We start from the raw sequence: 17,046 nt of genomic DNA on the forward strand, positions 1-17,046 counted from the left end.
ACAGTTCTTGACATTTAAATCCTTGAAAAAGAAAACTACTTTTGCCTCTTGCCCAATCTACATTCAGTCACTTCCTTTACTGCAGTTTGGAGATTTTAGCCCAAAATGTGTACCTGTTGCATGAGGGAAATATCATTCAACTACATAGGCACTGCTTCTGAATATGGACAGTTGCTAGGTTCCAGATTTTAATGTATATTTCAATGTATAAATGTGTATCTGTGAAGTTCAAATAAAATCATAGTATGACAAAATCGTTTGGGTTGGAAGCGACCTTAATGATCACCCAGTTTAAACACCCACTGCCTCCATACACACACACACACCCCCGCCCCTGGCTTGGGCAGAGACACCTCCACTAGACAAAGTTGCTCAAAGATCTGTCCAGGCTGTCCTTTAACATTGCCAGGGATGGGGCATTGTTCCCAGCCTATGGTTGAGTGGTTCCTGGTAGTTGACTATACTATGCTCTTTAAAGAGGAAGGCAGCAAAGGTCAAGTTGTTCATAAAATCATTAGTGAAATGTCAGAAACAATTTAGTCTCAATAAAATATTTCTCTGATGATAAGAAGTACCCATTATAAAAAATTCCTTCCACCTACATTTCTGTGGTGTTGAATTCATCAGATAAGAGTTGGACAGTTGACAATAACTAAGCGCTAATATGGAAGATACCTATTTCTAGTCTATTTTTCCCGTAAAAGCAGAGAATAAAAGTTAAAAGTGAGTTTTTATTTTGGGAGAGAGTGAAGGCTTCTTTTTTTTTTTTTTTTTTTATTACTATAAACTCAGACTGAAACTAATTTAACACAATTTCCCATTGCGACCTCAGATTTAGCTTGAGATTCAAGATAACACCACCTTAGTTGACAGGAGATAAATAAGCTCAATATAATATTGTATGTATATATTATGACACACTTTGTTGTAATAGTAGTATTTTTTGCAAAGTGTGGAAGTGTCCCGGCAGTTTACCTCATAGCGTCTTACGTGTAAATGGAACAGAGTAAGGTTCACTCCTTTTCCAGCTTTTTTGCTATTCTTTGAAAGAGAATTTTGAAGTCTGCTACTACATCTTGTTCTTCAACCCAAACATATGTCATTCTGCCAAAGCACACAGGAATCACTTCTGCAGTGGTGTCAGGGTGTAATGACCTGTGATACAACAGAAGGAGCAATTGATGCAAAGACTAAGTCCAGTGAGGGAAGCACTAAGGGAGGAAATCTAAGAAGCCTTTGTCAGGGCTCAAATTTTTGTTTTTTAGTATAGGAAAATACGGCTGTTGGGACTGTCTTGATCTCAAAGGTCTTTATAACCCAGATGACTATGACTACTTTAGGCTATTTTAAAAAGCATGTTTTTCAGGACTTCGCCTGGTTTGCAGAGCCAAGAAAGATTGATGTTTGCAGTTCTGTTGTGTCTGAAGATTCTGTAAAAAATAAAATATTTACCTGGTTGAAAAGTAATAAAAGATTTACCTGGTAATAAAACATTTACTTGGTTGAAAGGATACAATACTGGATGTATGGCCCTCATCTTTTTCTCTTTTATAAATAATTTGGTCATTAATAGTTCCAGGACTAATGACATATCACTAGTACTAAGGAACCTTCTATTTTCAGGAACACAGTTTATCAGAGATTGAGAGGTTTTAAGACTCTGTAAACCTTGAATGACAAAAATGTAGTTTCTCTTTAGATTAGTGTTTGGTTCATTTTGTTATTATTCTATTAAGCAATAAAAGCCTAATTTGAGACTTGAGTAAAGCATTGTTGATAGATCTTTGTCTAAATTTACAGCATTCACAGTTCTCACTGAATTAGCTTTTCAGAATCCAGGTGGTAGTTATTAACACTGGCTGATGTCTTCATATATTATACAGTATTTAATGATTATTTCTAACAAATATTGTGTTGTATTGAAGAGATGTTCCTTTGCATATCTTGGTGATATGCTGTTTTATAGATGTTAGCTATTAAAACAAAGGGGTTGACATGGCTGGACTGTAGCAAGTGCAATGCTATAGACACTCCTGTTTAGTCCCATTGAGATCATATATGCCTCAATAGTGGCAGATTCAGTAGATGAATCATAATTCAACAGCAGGTTTTATGCCCTATACAGAAAGATCATATAGCACAAAAGGCATTCAGATGTTTCAAAATGTTACACTTTCCAGGAAATAAACAAACAAAAAAATCATGTCTACAAATTAATTGGCTTTTCCCATGCCTTGATCTTACCCAATTAACAGGGCCTCAGAAGTCCAGTGTGCTCTTATATGCAACTTTTTCACAGTTCCTTGTAATTGGCATAACGTATTGGGCTCCTGCTCAGTTCATGGTTGTTTTCATTGCAAGCACTTTCTGTAAATGGTTTTTCATTTTTTCCATCTTTGTTCATTTTTTATAACCTTAATCGTTTTTTCCATCATCTGCTCCAAAGTGAATATTTATCCTGCGACTATTGTCACTGTCACTGAGATTCACTGACCTCGGAATATATGAACATTTTTTCATTCCTCATTTAACGGATATTAACTGATTTCATCGGGAAATCATATGTCACCTTACAAAACTAACCACATTGTGGTTAGGGTGCTGTTCAGACAGATCTCAATCACAGGATTTCCTTACTGAAAGCAAAAAGCAGCTCTGCTACTTAAACATTAGCTAGTATTTCATCAAACAGTTTATATTTATAATAAAATGTGTCATGCTGATGTGACAGAATTCAAGTGCATAGATCTTTTTATACTTCCGTGACACAGAGTGATGTGTTACTGGTTTGCTAATGAATGAAGATATTTCTGGCCAAACAAGAGACGCTGACGCAGCTTGCTACAACTTTCTTCATATTTTGATGCATGGCTGAAATTCAAAGGATGAATTTTGGGTTATAAAACTGGCTAAGCTGGAAGTTAGGATACTTTTCGCTTTCCTCCATGAACATGGATGAAGAAAAAGTGATTACTGTATATGCATTTCCATGCACATAGTTTTCCATCAGTGTATTTCTCTGTTATTCACATTAGGATTTTCTGTGGAATCAAATATGAATTAACAAAATGGAAGTCTAAAGACCACCCAGGCTGGCATTCACTTCAGCAGTATATCGAGTTAAACTAGGTTTAAGCATGTTCTTATAGAATCAAGGCAGAGGAGACAAGTCATTGAAATAATAAAAAAAAAAAATCTATTTACCTTGTTTATATAGAAGGGAATCTAATTTATTTGTGTGCCCATCTGGACTAGATTGCTCATTTTAAGTTAATTTAGCAAATGATAGACTGCTACTGGCCTTTTGTTTCCCAGGAGAAGAGGTTGACAGACAGCTGTGTAGAGATGCTATCTACCCAGTCCCAGTCGTCTGCGAAGCTCCATGCCCAAAGGATTGTGTTCTCAGCATGTGGTCTGCGTGGTCCTCCTGCTCCCACACCTGCTCCGGCAAAACCACAGAAGGGAAGCAGATGCGTGCCCGCTCCATCCTGGCATATGCAGGTGAAGGTAAGGTCGCATTCTCTTGGAGACTCATGTTTGACTGTGAATTCCCAACTGTCTTTGTAATGTCAAAGTAATTTCTTGATCGACAGAAATGAGTTATTAGATGGAGTTCTGGTTTTTTAAATATAGAAAAATTATTTAAATGCTTATCCTACAATTACTCATAGTACCTAAAGCTGCTTTAAAGAGGAGATTTAATTTTGCTTATTTCAATTAAAGTTGCTTTTTTATTATTCTGCATAATGTTACTGTTTTGATTTTGAATGTATGGATTTCTCATTTTCTATTAGAATTAAACAATGTAGATACCTTATCCTATGCGGACCTCTAGAGAGATATTTAGAGGATTGTTGGTAATTTGGAAGGATATAAATATGAATGCTTAAAAGATGAGAGTTTTAATTGGTTTAAATTCTAACAAATGGCTTTTGTAGCTTCTTAGCTCAAATTGGTAAATAATGTTACCCATTAACATTTTTATTCATAGTAAGACCTTTGTTTTACCCTGTAAATCCTCAGTCATATGAATGGCTTTCATTCATGCAAATGGTCCTTGTGCAGCATCTGGAGAAAATACAAAGAGAAGACGTAGCTGGAATACAAACGAGAAGAATAAAAAAGTTTAGATATAGGTTCACGTCTATCCTTTGACAATTTTCCATGCTTCTTATAACTGGTTTTGTTTTATTCTTAAGTATTTTGTTTTATTCTTAAGTATGTTCGGGGGTAATAAAGCAAATGTATTCTATATGTAACATGGTTCTAAACCAGCCATGTCACGTGTGCCAGGGTCCAACTGTGAAAATCCTTGTGCAACACTGAGAGCAAGGAGACACAGCCACCATGAGTTACTGGAAAACTTTTACTCACTTGTATTACTGACAGTAAGTTTCTGTGCCTTCAATATAAAAAGGATGTTTTAGCTCTTCTTTAAAATCATTAGGCATTTTATTACTTCAAGATGAAATGATGAAATTCAGCTGAAAATTCTAAGCTGTAAGGCATTGAAGCTGTAAGGCATGGAAGTAGTGAAACAGAATATCTGTTCTGAGAAAAAAAAAAAAGCCAGGCTTCATCTTATACCAAAACACTTCTCTGTTTGCAAACACAATTAACCTCATTGCTAAAAGATACTGTGCATTTGACAGAATTCAGATAGTTGTAAAAAGAAAAACCTAAAAAGTGTTGTAGTGCAGGCATGTTCAACCTTTTTCCTGAAGGGGACCCTTGCTAGAAGTGTAAGAGGCAATCAAAACTTGCACATTTTAATAGGTTATTCAAATTACTTAGAAATTACTTAGATAGATCTATGTAACAAAGTAGAAAAGCTCTTAAAATAATAAGCAAAATTGATGTATATTGTGTTCAGTTTTTTTTTTAATAATGCATCAAATGGACTCATATTCATATGGATGACAATATGTAACAACATGCTAAGGCTTGGAAGGTTCTTTCATTTATTTATATAGTTCTATTCTCTAGAGTTTGTACACAGTGCAAAGGAGCATGGTGTTAAAGATAATCATATGATAATCAAGTAAACATTAATTCATGTGCTTCTTGCTTTTCCATGAAGGTCAAGATAATAGCTTTCCAATATGCTTAAGTAATTTTGCTAGAGACAGAAATCTAACATCTTGACAAGCATGCCACAGAAGCGACAAACTAAATCACTCCAGAAAATAAATCCTTTTTAAGAAGTATTCATTTTATTATGACTTTGATGCTTGACACAACTTAGACTGATTTGCAAGGCTACATGTACAGCAAAGCAGTTAAGCACAGCCTGGATTTTTAGGTATGTGTATTTTATTTACTTCTATTGTACAATGATCAGACCCAGTAATGAGTGATCACAAAGACTGACAGGTCTCAAGCCACAGAGATACTGGTGAAGCTATCCCTAAACTACTGCTGAGAAAGCTAACTCATTACCTAGATGTTGCAGTGTGTCAGCTTTGCTCGAACCCTGACCTCTTTACTGCTGTTCCAAGATGAGGTTATTCTGTGCTTTTTTTAAGGATACAAGCTCGTATGCCTACCTAGCTTCCAGCAATTCACTCACATTTTGGTCAGATACATTAAACACCATGCTCCTTTGCACTCTGTATGAACTCCAGAGAATAAAAATATATATATAAATAAAAGAACCTTCCAAGGCTTAGCATGTTTTTACAACTCTGGCTAGAAGGTATTATTCACCTCTGCTTGTGTTACATTCAAAAAGTATTAGTTTAGCTTTTATGTTTTATGTTTCACTGAAATTAGACTTATTGTCATCTGTCTCCTTGTATGTCATTTATGCCTTTTAGTCATTTGCTGTGTGACAAATTACTGAACAACTTTTCACCTTCAGAATTGCATGACAGAGATCAGCTGTGTTCCCAAAACATAAATCATGGATTGAGTAGTTGGTGCTGGGAGGTCATTTTATGTTCTGGGGGCACAGAATATATTCTGTATTCTGCTGATATGAAAAGGAAGCTTTACACGAACCATTTTGAAAAATGCAGGTTTTAGTTCTATTCTGAGCTTATAAAAAATATACATTATTGTTGGTGAAAACTCTGTAAACACCATTTATAACTAAAATTCCCAAATCTCATAAACATAATAATAAATTTCATTTGCACATTAAAACTCAGTTCTGAAAATAGCTATCAGTTCAATTCAGATGAACAGTCCCAGAGGTGTTCGCTTTAGGATTTTTGAACCTTTCCTTGAACTGTTGCTAATGGTTGCTGTCAATATTAATTAATTAAAGAACATACAACTAACTTGGCTACTAAGATGACTTAAGGAGTCCAGATTTAATACTGTGAGCCCTTGATCTCATGCATCCTCCTGCTAGTCATGAAGAATTCAGTCTGCAAGCCTGGGAAGATCAAAGCATTGCAGGCTTTACATACACAGTGAATATGGCAATCTCTCAACATGTCTGAAGTGCTTAATTCTTGTTCATTGGGGTACTTAAATATGAACACCCCACTTAATTTTTGAGTGCCTGTAAATAGATTGAGATAGGTTCTTTTATCTGGATCTCATATGGCTCTATATTGTCTGTGATGGTTCATTTTCTTTCCTCTTTGAAATAAAAAGAACTATATTCTGTCATTTTGCTTTTAGTGTTGGCAGATGACTGTCATACTATGTCATTTCACACTTTAAGACCTTATTTCTCTTCTCAATTACCAGCTATCTATGCTGCTGAATTGGTTTGAAGAAACATCAAGTTAGCATAACTGGCCACCAGGAAACAGTCACAGTATAATCAATTTTCTTGGATGACTTAGAATAGGAATAATTCCATAGTATTATAATAATTCCTTGGTGAGAAGAATAGCTTCATATGAAAATTGAAGCCATATGTAAACTACAGTAGTGACAACTTTTTCTAATGAGCTCTGGGATATTACTGCCCCTCCAGCACCGCACTGACTTCTGCTTGAGCTGTGAGCTGACCTCAGCTTTACTCTCTCTGAGCAGCATTTCCTCATTCTGAACAACCCCTCTTCCTCATGGTCAAACCATATACTGCAGAGCCTCAAGCTCAGTGTGGTCATGCACATCTCTTATGGGCTTTTTTAGTAACATTCAGCGGAGAAAGAGAGAGGAGTCTCTTCTCCCAAGATAAAGATTTTTCTATGGTTTGTGAGATGACTTCTTGTGGAAACTGGTGTCACAATAACCATTTTTATATCTTTTCTGAGATCATTGCCCTCAGCTTGAAGGTTTGCAAGGTGAAGTAATTTATAAATTTGCTTGTCTGTGAGCCTGTCTATAGTGGTAGCTCATTTGTGTCACTGTCAAATACATCTTCATGGTACAGTAAGAAACTCAGGAAAGTCACTGTCTCAAAATATAAAATGACAGCAAAGCACATAATGATGTTACCTGATATGGCTGTTCTGCATAAATCTCGTAAAGACATCATATGCAGCTCAGCATCTCTCTGTTGAATGTAGGGTTTCTCTATTTTTGTTGTATTTTCTGTTTAATATTTCTGTAAATTCCTTTCCTGCTTACATGAAGTCTTATATAATTAGTAATACACTCTAAGACTACTTTACATAGCCCATGACCTGACATTAAAAAGGACTAAATTAGTCTTAATTTTTTAGTAAATAGTAGATATACAGATTGATTCTGTATTAATTATGCACTACCATTGATTGACACTGCAAAATCAGTGTCATACAGCATAACACTAATGTTGTGGATACATTCCAAGTTTTATCAATAGTAAATGACTGATACTAATCTTGGAAAAGTAAAGATTTAAAAAAAAAATTAAAATAATCCCGCAAGTCAAATGCAAAGAAAAAAAAAATCATCTGATTAAAAAGAAGCTTCATAAAATGAGTGAAGGACCATTTTGTTTGAAATACCTCTTAGGGCAGGGATGCATATGCATGGCAATGTCTATTATGGCTATTGTATGTTCATAGATTAGCAAAGTATAATGCCAGAAAGACTATTTAATGTGACCTCATATATCACAGACAAACATCAGAGTTACATAGTATAGAGCATCAGTTGTCCATCTCATCAGGTATTCTCTTTGACAAGGACAAACAGCTCATACTTCTCATATATCTGCAGGATTGATTTACTGAACCTATAAGCTGTACCAAAGGAGTTTCTTTTCAACTCCAGCGATCTTATAGTTGATGTGCTTTAAAATCTGATTCCTGTTAAAATTCCAGTGCACTTTGACTTCATAGTTGCAAAAGAGGAGTTATACTAAGCACTTTTCAATGGAAATGAGTAGCACCTCGCTCTAGATTACAAAAGGCACTTCAGCCGCATGTGTTTTCTCCAGCTTTAAGATTGGCCTTGGGTGGCATGGTTTAGTGTGAGGTGTCCCTGCCCATGGCGAGGGGGCTGGAACTTGATGATTTTGGGGTCCTTTCCAACCCTAACTATTCTAGGTTTAAGCCAGTCGGCAAGTCAGCCACGCAGTTTCTACTCCCCCCCCCCTTCCCGAAGGGATGGGGAGGAGAATTGAAAAAAAATGCAACTCCCAGGGGTTGAGATAAGAACAATCCAGTAACTAAGGTATAACACAAACCACTACTGCTACCACCAATAACAATAATGAAAAGAGAAATAACAAGGGAAGAGAATACGATACCACCCGCTGAAAACAAGCCCGACAGAGCAGAGGGCGTGCCCTTCTGAGTAACTCCCAGTTACATCCCCCGGCATGACGTGCTGTGGTGTGGAATACCTCTTTGGCTAGTTTGGGTCAGGTGTCCTGTCCCTGCTTCCTACCAGCTTCCCCTCCTCCCTGGCAGAGCATAAGACTCACAAAGTCCTTGGTCAGAGTAAGCATTCTGACCAGCAACTGAAAACATCAGTTTTATCAGTATTATCCCCAGGCTGAAAGTCAAAACCACAGCGCTGCACCAGCTACTAAGAAGGAGAAAAAGTGACTGCTGCTGCTGAACCCAGAACATGATTTTATGATTATTCCAGCTGTTTTGAAAAGCATACATAAAATTACTGTAAAATGAATGATATCAAAATAAATCTGGTGTCCTCAACATAAAAAGGACATGGAACTGTTGGAACAAGTCCAGAGAAGGGCCACGAGGATGATCAGGGGACTGGAGCACCTCCCATATGGAGACAGGCTGAGAAAGTTGGGGCTGTTCAGCCTGGAGAAGAGAAGGCTGCGTGGAGGCCTCATAGCAGCCTCCCAGTATCTGAAGGGGGCCTACAAGGATGCTGGGGAGGGACTATTCATCAGGAACTGTAGTGACAGGACAAGGGGTAATGGGTTCAAACTTAAACAGGGGAAGTTTAGATTGGATATAAGGAAGAAATTCTTTCCTGAGAGGGTGGTGAGGCACTGGAATGGGTTGCCCAGGGAGGTTGTGAATGCTCCATCCTTGGCGGTGTTCAAGGCCAGGTTGGATGAGGCCTTGTGTGGCATATGCAAGTCCCTTTGTAGAGGTAGCCATTCGTTTTCAAGTTTGCTTTGCTTAAGTATCCAAAACCAGAAAGAAATGCTTCAGCTCCAACTGGTTTTGCACCTTGAAATGATTATTTTTAGTACAGCCAAGCAGTTTACAGTCATCTGACTATGTTTTATATAAAATGTAATAAGGATTTTCATATATCCTAAGATTAAATGTCTTTTTTTTTTTTTTTTTTTTTTCTTTTTGTGATACTTGTTTGGTGAAAGGCTCTTAAAGCCCTAGCCTTGTTACGCCTACACAGATCTTGTAAAGGGCATCTTTAACTGCCAATTTTCCAACCCCTTCTGCTTATTTCTATAAATTTTTAATTTGAGGGACGCAAGAAAATGCTGTTTTCCTGGAAAGAATGGCATCCTGATTTATAAATAAATAATGTATTTTCTATTATTACAAAGATTTGGTACTAGTAATAGTTGGTTATATTTCAGTACTGTTGTTTCCATATGTTTTCATTCTTTACATAGTTTTAAAAATACTAATAAAATCTGAACAGAATTAGATTCCCACAGAGCTGCAGATATTCATGCCCCATTGTTTTTCATTTATAAGTCAAGGTCACTCCTATTTTTTCCCTGAATATACATTCTTGCATAGCTGTCAAAACTGAATCGAAGTTGTCACTTTATTTTCAAATGCCTTAGGAACTGGTGGAAACTTTTTTTCCCACACACACACCTTTAATTTATTAATTTGCTTAAATATTTCCCTTTTTTTTCTTCTTCAGATGGAAATAGTTAATTTAGTAACCTTCTGTATCTTTTCTAAATTCTCCTTTATCTAACTCTTGTACTGGGGGAACATGTCTAGATGCCTCATGGGGCTCAATTTTCTCTGCTATGCCAAATAATTTGTGACTTTACTATCTTCAATTTTTTTTTTTTTCCAAAATACACTTACTTTTCTAATTTCCTTGCTTATACTCCTGTCTGTTGGTGTTAGATGGAAAAATTTAAATTTCCTGAAGGGATCTGCTTGAGTAACTTTTTGAAACTGATTACATAACCATGAATTTCTCATAATTTTGTTTTACCTTTTTTTTATTTCTCTTGGTTTTTTTGGAAAATGCTTATGATATTTTATCTTGATGCTTTGCATGTTGACATATATTCTAAGCAATTCTAAAAGACTCAAGTTACACCTATTCTAAGCCAAAACCCAATTTAATTCCAGTCATTGTTTAATTACTTTCCCACAGTTTTAGGTTTTTCTAATGGCCCTTTGCAAAACTTAAGATTAGCTAGTCTTTGTCATGACATCTCAGTTAATAAGATGTTTACTTGTTGCTTGCTTGCATCACTATTTTTAACCTGAAGTCAGCAGTTGAAAATATCTGCATGGAAATAATTTGAGAATTCGAATTTTTGTCCTGTGGTTTCATTATAATGGCTCTTTCCTCAGGTTTGCTGCAGATCTAGGCACCTCACCAAGCAACTCGGAGTATAAAGCATTTTCAGGCTTGTGACACTTGACTCGTGTTGGAGTACTTGAAACATCCATTTTTAATTTTATTACATTTAATTGTTTGTTTATTTTCTCTCAACAATAACTGCTTAAAACCACTTCACTCTTGCATTCTTCTGGAGCAGGAGGTCACCTGAAGTTCAGTGTTGGAATATAAAAGGCTATTATGCTGTCTGACATGCACTTGGTGTGAGTGGACAGTTTTATCTTTAGAGGAAAATTGTGTGGCTTGTCTGCAGTAACCAATTAAAAGCTCCTCTTTCAGTTATCTTTCTTACTGTTCTTGTCTTTTAGGGAAAGACTAAATTGTTATTTAGATTTTCTTTGACTCACCATCACTTGGAGATAAGAGTTCCGTTGTTCCTATGTAAGCCATAAATTAAGTCTTAAACCTAGATTCTGTATGTCTAATAACACCAGAGATCTAGCATACGTGCCGTCCATTCACAGAGCTAGACATCTAGTAGCCTATGATCATGTCTAGTAGGAAAGACCTGTTCTTTACTCCTGGAGGACTGGGAGGCCAGATTAGCTTTGAAATGCTTGAATATAAGAAACTGAACATATTATCTGAAACTTGACATAACAAAGATGGCATTATCTGAGCTTTTCTTCACAGTTATTGACACATTAATGCATTTTAATCTGAACTTGCAACAGCCTTTGTTATCTCAGTCTGGACCTGAAATTGCCAGCTGTGCCACCCTCTTTGGTAATTATGTAACGTGGAGAAATATCCACTGGGAGCTAGGACAGGAGCTCCAAAATTCTTTTTAATTGGTCTGTGAATTGCACACAAACAGTGGTCTCTACACATGCGTAATTATAATATTTAACCATTTATTCTGCCTAGAGCCTTCAACATTTTTGTGTTTCTTGCAGTCTTTTTTAGAGAACCCCAAAATAAAAAGGCTGTAGATAACTCCAAGTACATTAGTGTGCTATAGAAGGTTATGATTGTTTTAGCATCCTTATTGTACACTTTTACATTTACTGTCCATGTACAGTCTATTCTTTGTAGTTTGTTGAGTGGAGTTTGTTCACAGTCAATATTGAGCATTTGAAACGGAGGAAAAAAGAACAGCATTTCTTTCATGTAATCAAAGTGATAATATGTAACTAGTAAGATTTCAAAGTGGGTTTGGGTTGGTTTTTTTTTTTTAATAAAACACTTTATTTCCTTCCCCTCTATGAACTTTTGCCCTGTTTTATTGTTCTAGGAGGAATACAGTGCCCAAATAGTAGTGCCCTGCAGGAAACGCGCAGCTGTAACGAGCACTCTTGCACTGTGTATCATTGGCAGACCGGCCCATGGGGACAGTGCATAGAGGATACGTCTGTCTCTGCTTTCAATTCCTCTGCCAGCTGGAACGGGGAGGCCACCTGTTCCGTGGGGATGCAGACAAGAAAGGTCATCTGTGTGAGAGTCAACGTGGGACAAGTGGGCCCAAAAAAGTAAAGATTTTGAACAGTATCTTCATGCTGTAGTTATCTTGTAAATTTGCTTCTTTATATTTGTATCACCAGCGACTGCATGCAAAGGCCAAAAGACCTTCTTTGTGTTCTCATGAGGGAAAAATTAATCTTTTAAAAATACAAAACTGAAGCAACAGGAGGACTACATAAAACCATTCTTGCTATTGATTTTTCCAGTGGTGTTTACAATGCTGATTCTGCTGACAGCTGACTGACTGCTAAATCCAGTTGGCCCTTGTCATCATCAGGCTGAGTCAAGATAAGAGTCTTGGGGTAAAGGTGTGGTATCCAGTGCAGCTACATGGATGAGTGCAGTTCACTAAAATACGTGTTTGGATCTAAATACGATACAACCCATGTTAGTGCACCTTCTTAGAAGCAGACCAAGGAGGCGAAGCACAGTGGAGCTCTGACAGGGAATTAGTTCGACAACCTTTGTGAGGATTTTTTTTCGCATATATATGTTTTTTTAAGACATCTCTTTGGCCCATTGATTTAATTTTACAGTTTAATATATGACCAGGGTTAAATACAGATTAGCTGCTAGTAAAATGCATTTGATAATATATTCATACAGTTTTCAGTCTGTAAATATACACCATTCAGGATAAATTCAAAGCTGGAAGAGGCGGTAGCAGAGGTCATTTAGAAGGTTCATGAGGCAGCTGTTCTCACACTAAATATTTGCATGATGCCTGAAATTTGTTTGTTTACTCAGCATTAGACTTATTCCCAATTTACTTTAAATGGAAGTATGAGGACTAATACCAGCATATTTGGTAATCTAAATTGTTGTATATCTGCATGAAGTTGCTGTTCTGTTCAGCCATGATACCATTATATCTTTTATTTATTACTCATTTTACATAACAAAAAACCAAACCAAAACACAACACTAATGATCTGTCTTCCTTTTAAAATCCACTGTTAATGTCTCTGCCTTTGATTCAACCCTAAATTTTTGAGAGAAGGCCTGTTTTATTGTGTCATAAAAGGATCCCCCCCCCCCAGTGAAATGAAATAAAAGTCTCAGTTGATCCCTCAAATTGTCACGTTAAAATCACTGAATCTTTTTTAAAGACCCAAAGATTTAACATGAAAGTGTAAACAGAAATCTTGTTTTAAGCTCCACTTAATAAAAAGGGTTCCTGTGGTAAGACACAATCAATATTATTGGCCTTATCTACCTCAAAAGTTGCAGGTATCTTTTCTTGGTTACTTGACCTTGAGTAAGGACTGCAAAAAAAAAAAAAAAAAATCAATACTTTAAGCCACATATACTAAATACAAACAATATAAAAGATAGAAATGGAGTTCTAACTAGTTGCCTTGCCCAAGGATCTGAAGAATTGTAATGTTCAGTGCTCCTGAAAGATGAAGTTCTCAGTGAAATAGTGAATGTGTATAATTCAGACTTTTTTTGTATACTTACAATTTTTGTTGTTCTTTACGGAAAAAGTTATTAGTAAGCCAATGTTCAGTACTTTTCAGAACTGCTTTTAATTTTAACCTTAGGTAAATTTCTGAAAACATAGTCAATGCGTTTAATTGATGACACATCTTTTTTTAATGTACCTGACCATATATAATCTGATTTTACAAAGAAACAAGGCAAAACTTGACTTAAAATGTAGAGAGAGCTTATGCAGAGGTGATGGAGATTTGTGTTGCTACAGCTATAATATTCCATGGTCTTTTGCATAGGTATTTTAAGGGAGGAAAGGAAACGATGTAGATGTCGTTACAAGAAGACACCAAGAAGTTGGTGCTGGTTCACAGCAATGGATCATACTCTGAGAATTTTATGTAAATTGACAGGAAAGTGCAGAGACAACCAATGGCAATAATGAGCTAGCAAGTGTTATTGCTGAAGAATATGTTTCTGTAAAGCTGCAATTCAACTTTTCTTCTTTACATCTGCTTCTCCCCCCCACTGCACAGGCATAGTTCTTCACTGACCATAGAGATCACATTTTCTAGATAGTTCATTGCTAGATTTGCTTGCGCTCCCTTCAGCCTGGCAAGAAAGATGCCTTGAGAATCCAAGCTTCCCCAGCTGATCCAATACAAATATAAAACTGGTCTCTCATCCCTCTGGTCCCAGACACCCAGCAACCACAAATCATAGTAATGATTTTTCTCTAATGAGCCCAAAGCTTCAAAATGTAGAAGTAATATTTTTCTTGCCTCTTTACATATTCCCCTGACAGTCCACAGTCTGTATGCTTTTAGAGCAATAGTAATTTTCAGGGTTTTTTTTAATGATTTGTGGTACTTCTGCAAGAGTTATTACATCATTCTGAAAACAAGTAGTGCAGCATAGAGAGTTGTTTGTCCTTGAAAAAATAGGAACACAGAAAGGGGAAAATGACCTGGGTTAATGAGTCCCATATGTGGCAGTCCAGTAATCCCTTTTATATGCTGATCCAGAATCTTCCTAAAACAAGCGAGTTTTCTGTCCCTTCTGAGAGTCTTTCACAGTCTCGTTGATCTGGCAGTTTCAAACCATTTTCTGGTTTCTTCCATAATCACGGCAAGCTTATATCTATTTGTTCCTGGGTTAGCAGCATTCAGTTTAAACATTCCTCCTTCCAGAGTTTATGCTTCTAGTAAATATATGAAGAGCTAAAAATGTGTTTTGCTAAGCTAAACTAGATCACTTTTCTTCAGAATCATTTCAAAGTTTGAAAGTAACAGTCAAAAGGCAGAGACTGGAATGGTGAGTGAGGAATTATTATTTTAAGTTAAATCCAGAATACACCAGGTTTCACTTGCTTTCACCAGATGTATTTAAATGCTAATAGTTTTTATTTCTGTGCTTCATCCTGATGAATTCTGGGCAACTAGCACTCCCCTTGTGTGCCTACAGGCATTCAGTACCTCTCATGATTCTCCACTTCACAGCAGAATAATTGTTTATTTGATAATGCTTCTTTTTCATGTGTTTTTTTAGATGCCCTGAGAGCCTCAGACCAGAAACTGTGAGGCCTTGTCTGCTTCCCTGTAGGAAGGACTGTATTGTGACTCCATTCAGTGACTGGACATTGTGTCCTTCTTCATGTCAAGAAGGTAATTTTATCCATTGTGTGCTAGTAGACGGATTTTAAGAAAAAGAGACTAGCAGTCACTTTTGGCAAAGGGCTTATACACATCTCTTTCTGACAGAGGACATGTAATAGCTGGTACAGCAGCTGCAGGGAGGACACAGCATTTTGATGAAAAGAATAGTTATTTTTATATATTTTCTTTATGCATCTGGGGTTTTTTTCCCCATTTTACCAACTTTTATGTTACAAAATCCCATTTGTGTCTTTTCCTGATAAAGAGATAACTACTCATGGAGTAAACACATGCCAGAACAGATGTAGAATTGTACATTTGAATTATCAGATTATAAAATGGTCAGTTTTGGTCTCTGAAAATACACATGCTGCTTGCTCATGAGAAAAACGTGAGGCTTTATCCACAAGGAGATAGATAGGTACATAGTTAGAGGTGTAAATAGATATGCATGTGTTTATAATTTTGGCTGGTTTCTTCTACTCAAAGGAAAATTAAAGGGAAGTTAATAAAAATTAGCTGACTTTAAGTTGATGTTAATGGTCTGATTTCAATATACATTCCACTACCATTTTAATGTATTTGGCAAAGCTCTTCAAAACAGTGCAGGTCTCCCCTGAATTTTTATTACACTGAAATCGTACATGAAGTTAAAGTGATGACTGGCTTAATATTGCCTGCATTTTTATGCCTTGTTGCTTTTTCTGTTTCAAACTTAACCAGAGGTGATTTTCTAATATGCACTATTGCAGACAGACTGTATTACCCCATGTTCCACCAGCTGTTAATCCCTTTGTGGGATGTGGTGATTTCTCACAACTGCCAGAAGATACTGTGACATCAAATACACACGCTTCGAATGTTATGGCCAATTCTGTATGCTTTTTAAAGAACACAAGCATAAAGGCAGCGAATTAAGACCATTAAATCTGAATCTATGAAATAGTTATTCATTACTGTCCTTGTTCAGCTGGGATACTTAATTTTCTTCCTAGTAGCCACTACTGTGCTATGTTTTGGCTTTAGTCTGAGAATAATGTCAATAACACACTGATGTTTTAGTTGTTTCTAAGTAATGCTTACTCTAAGTCAAGGACTTTTCAATCTCATGCTCTGCCAGTGAGGAGGGGCACAAGAAGCCAGGAGAGAGTGGAGACAGAACACCTGACCCAAACTAGCCAAAGGGGTATTCCATACAACAGCACACAGTGCCCAGTATAGGAACTGGGGGGAGTTATCCAGAAGGCCAGATCAATGCTTGTGTCGGGCTGGGTCAACAGATCGTGAGCAACTGTATTGTGCATCACTTGTCTTTTTGGATTTCTTTCTTTCTCTCTTTTCCTTATTATTATTTTTGTTGTTATCATTATTATTATTATCATTATATTTTACTTTCTTTCAATTATCAAGCTGTCCTTATCTCAGCCTACTGTTCCTACCTTTTTCTGATTCTTCTCCCTATCCCACTGAGGAGGGAGGAAGTGAGGGAGCAAACGGCTGCATGGTACATAGTTGCTGCTGGGGTTAAACCACAACAGTTATTAAATACTATGTTGTATTA

The 17,046-nt window shown here is 36.6% G+C and overlaps 1 protein-coding gene across 1 annotated transcript in view; it reads left to right on the forward strand.

Moving 5' to 3' along the window:
• THSD7A (thrombospondin type 1 domain containing 7A) overlaps nucleotides 1–17,046 on the forward strand; it is a gene marked incomplete at its 3' end in the record, with an annotated part of 195,124 nt that overhangs the window by 122,576 nt on the left and 55,502 nt on the right. Inside the window, exons 8-10 of the mRNA XM_080611330.1 lie at nucleotides 3,316–3,507; nucleotides 12,170–12,404; nucleotides 15,379–15,494. Of these exons, the coding sequence (XP_080467456.1) occupies nucleotides 3,316–3,507; nucleotides 12,170–12,404; nucleotides 15,379–15,494 (543 nt within the window). The remainder of the gene's footprint in view (nucleotides 1–3,315; nucleotides 3,508–12,169; nucleotides 12,405–15,378; nucleotides 15,495–17,046) is intronic.

This window comes from Psittacula echo, assembly GCF_963264785.1.
Source record: "Psittacula echo genome assembly, chromosome: 2".
Taxonomy (NCBI): Eukaryota; Metazoa; Chordata; class Aves; order Psittaciformes; family Psittacidae; genus Psittacula; species Psittacula echo.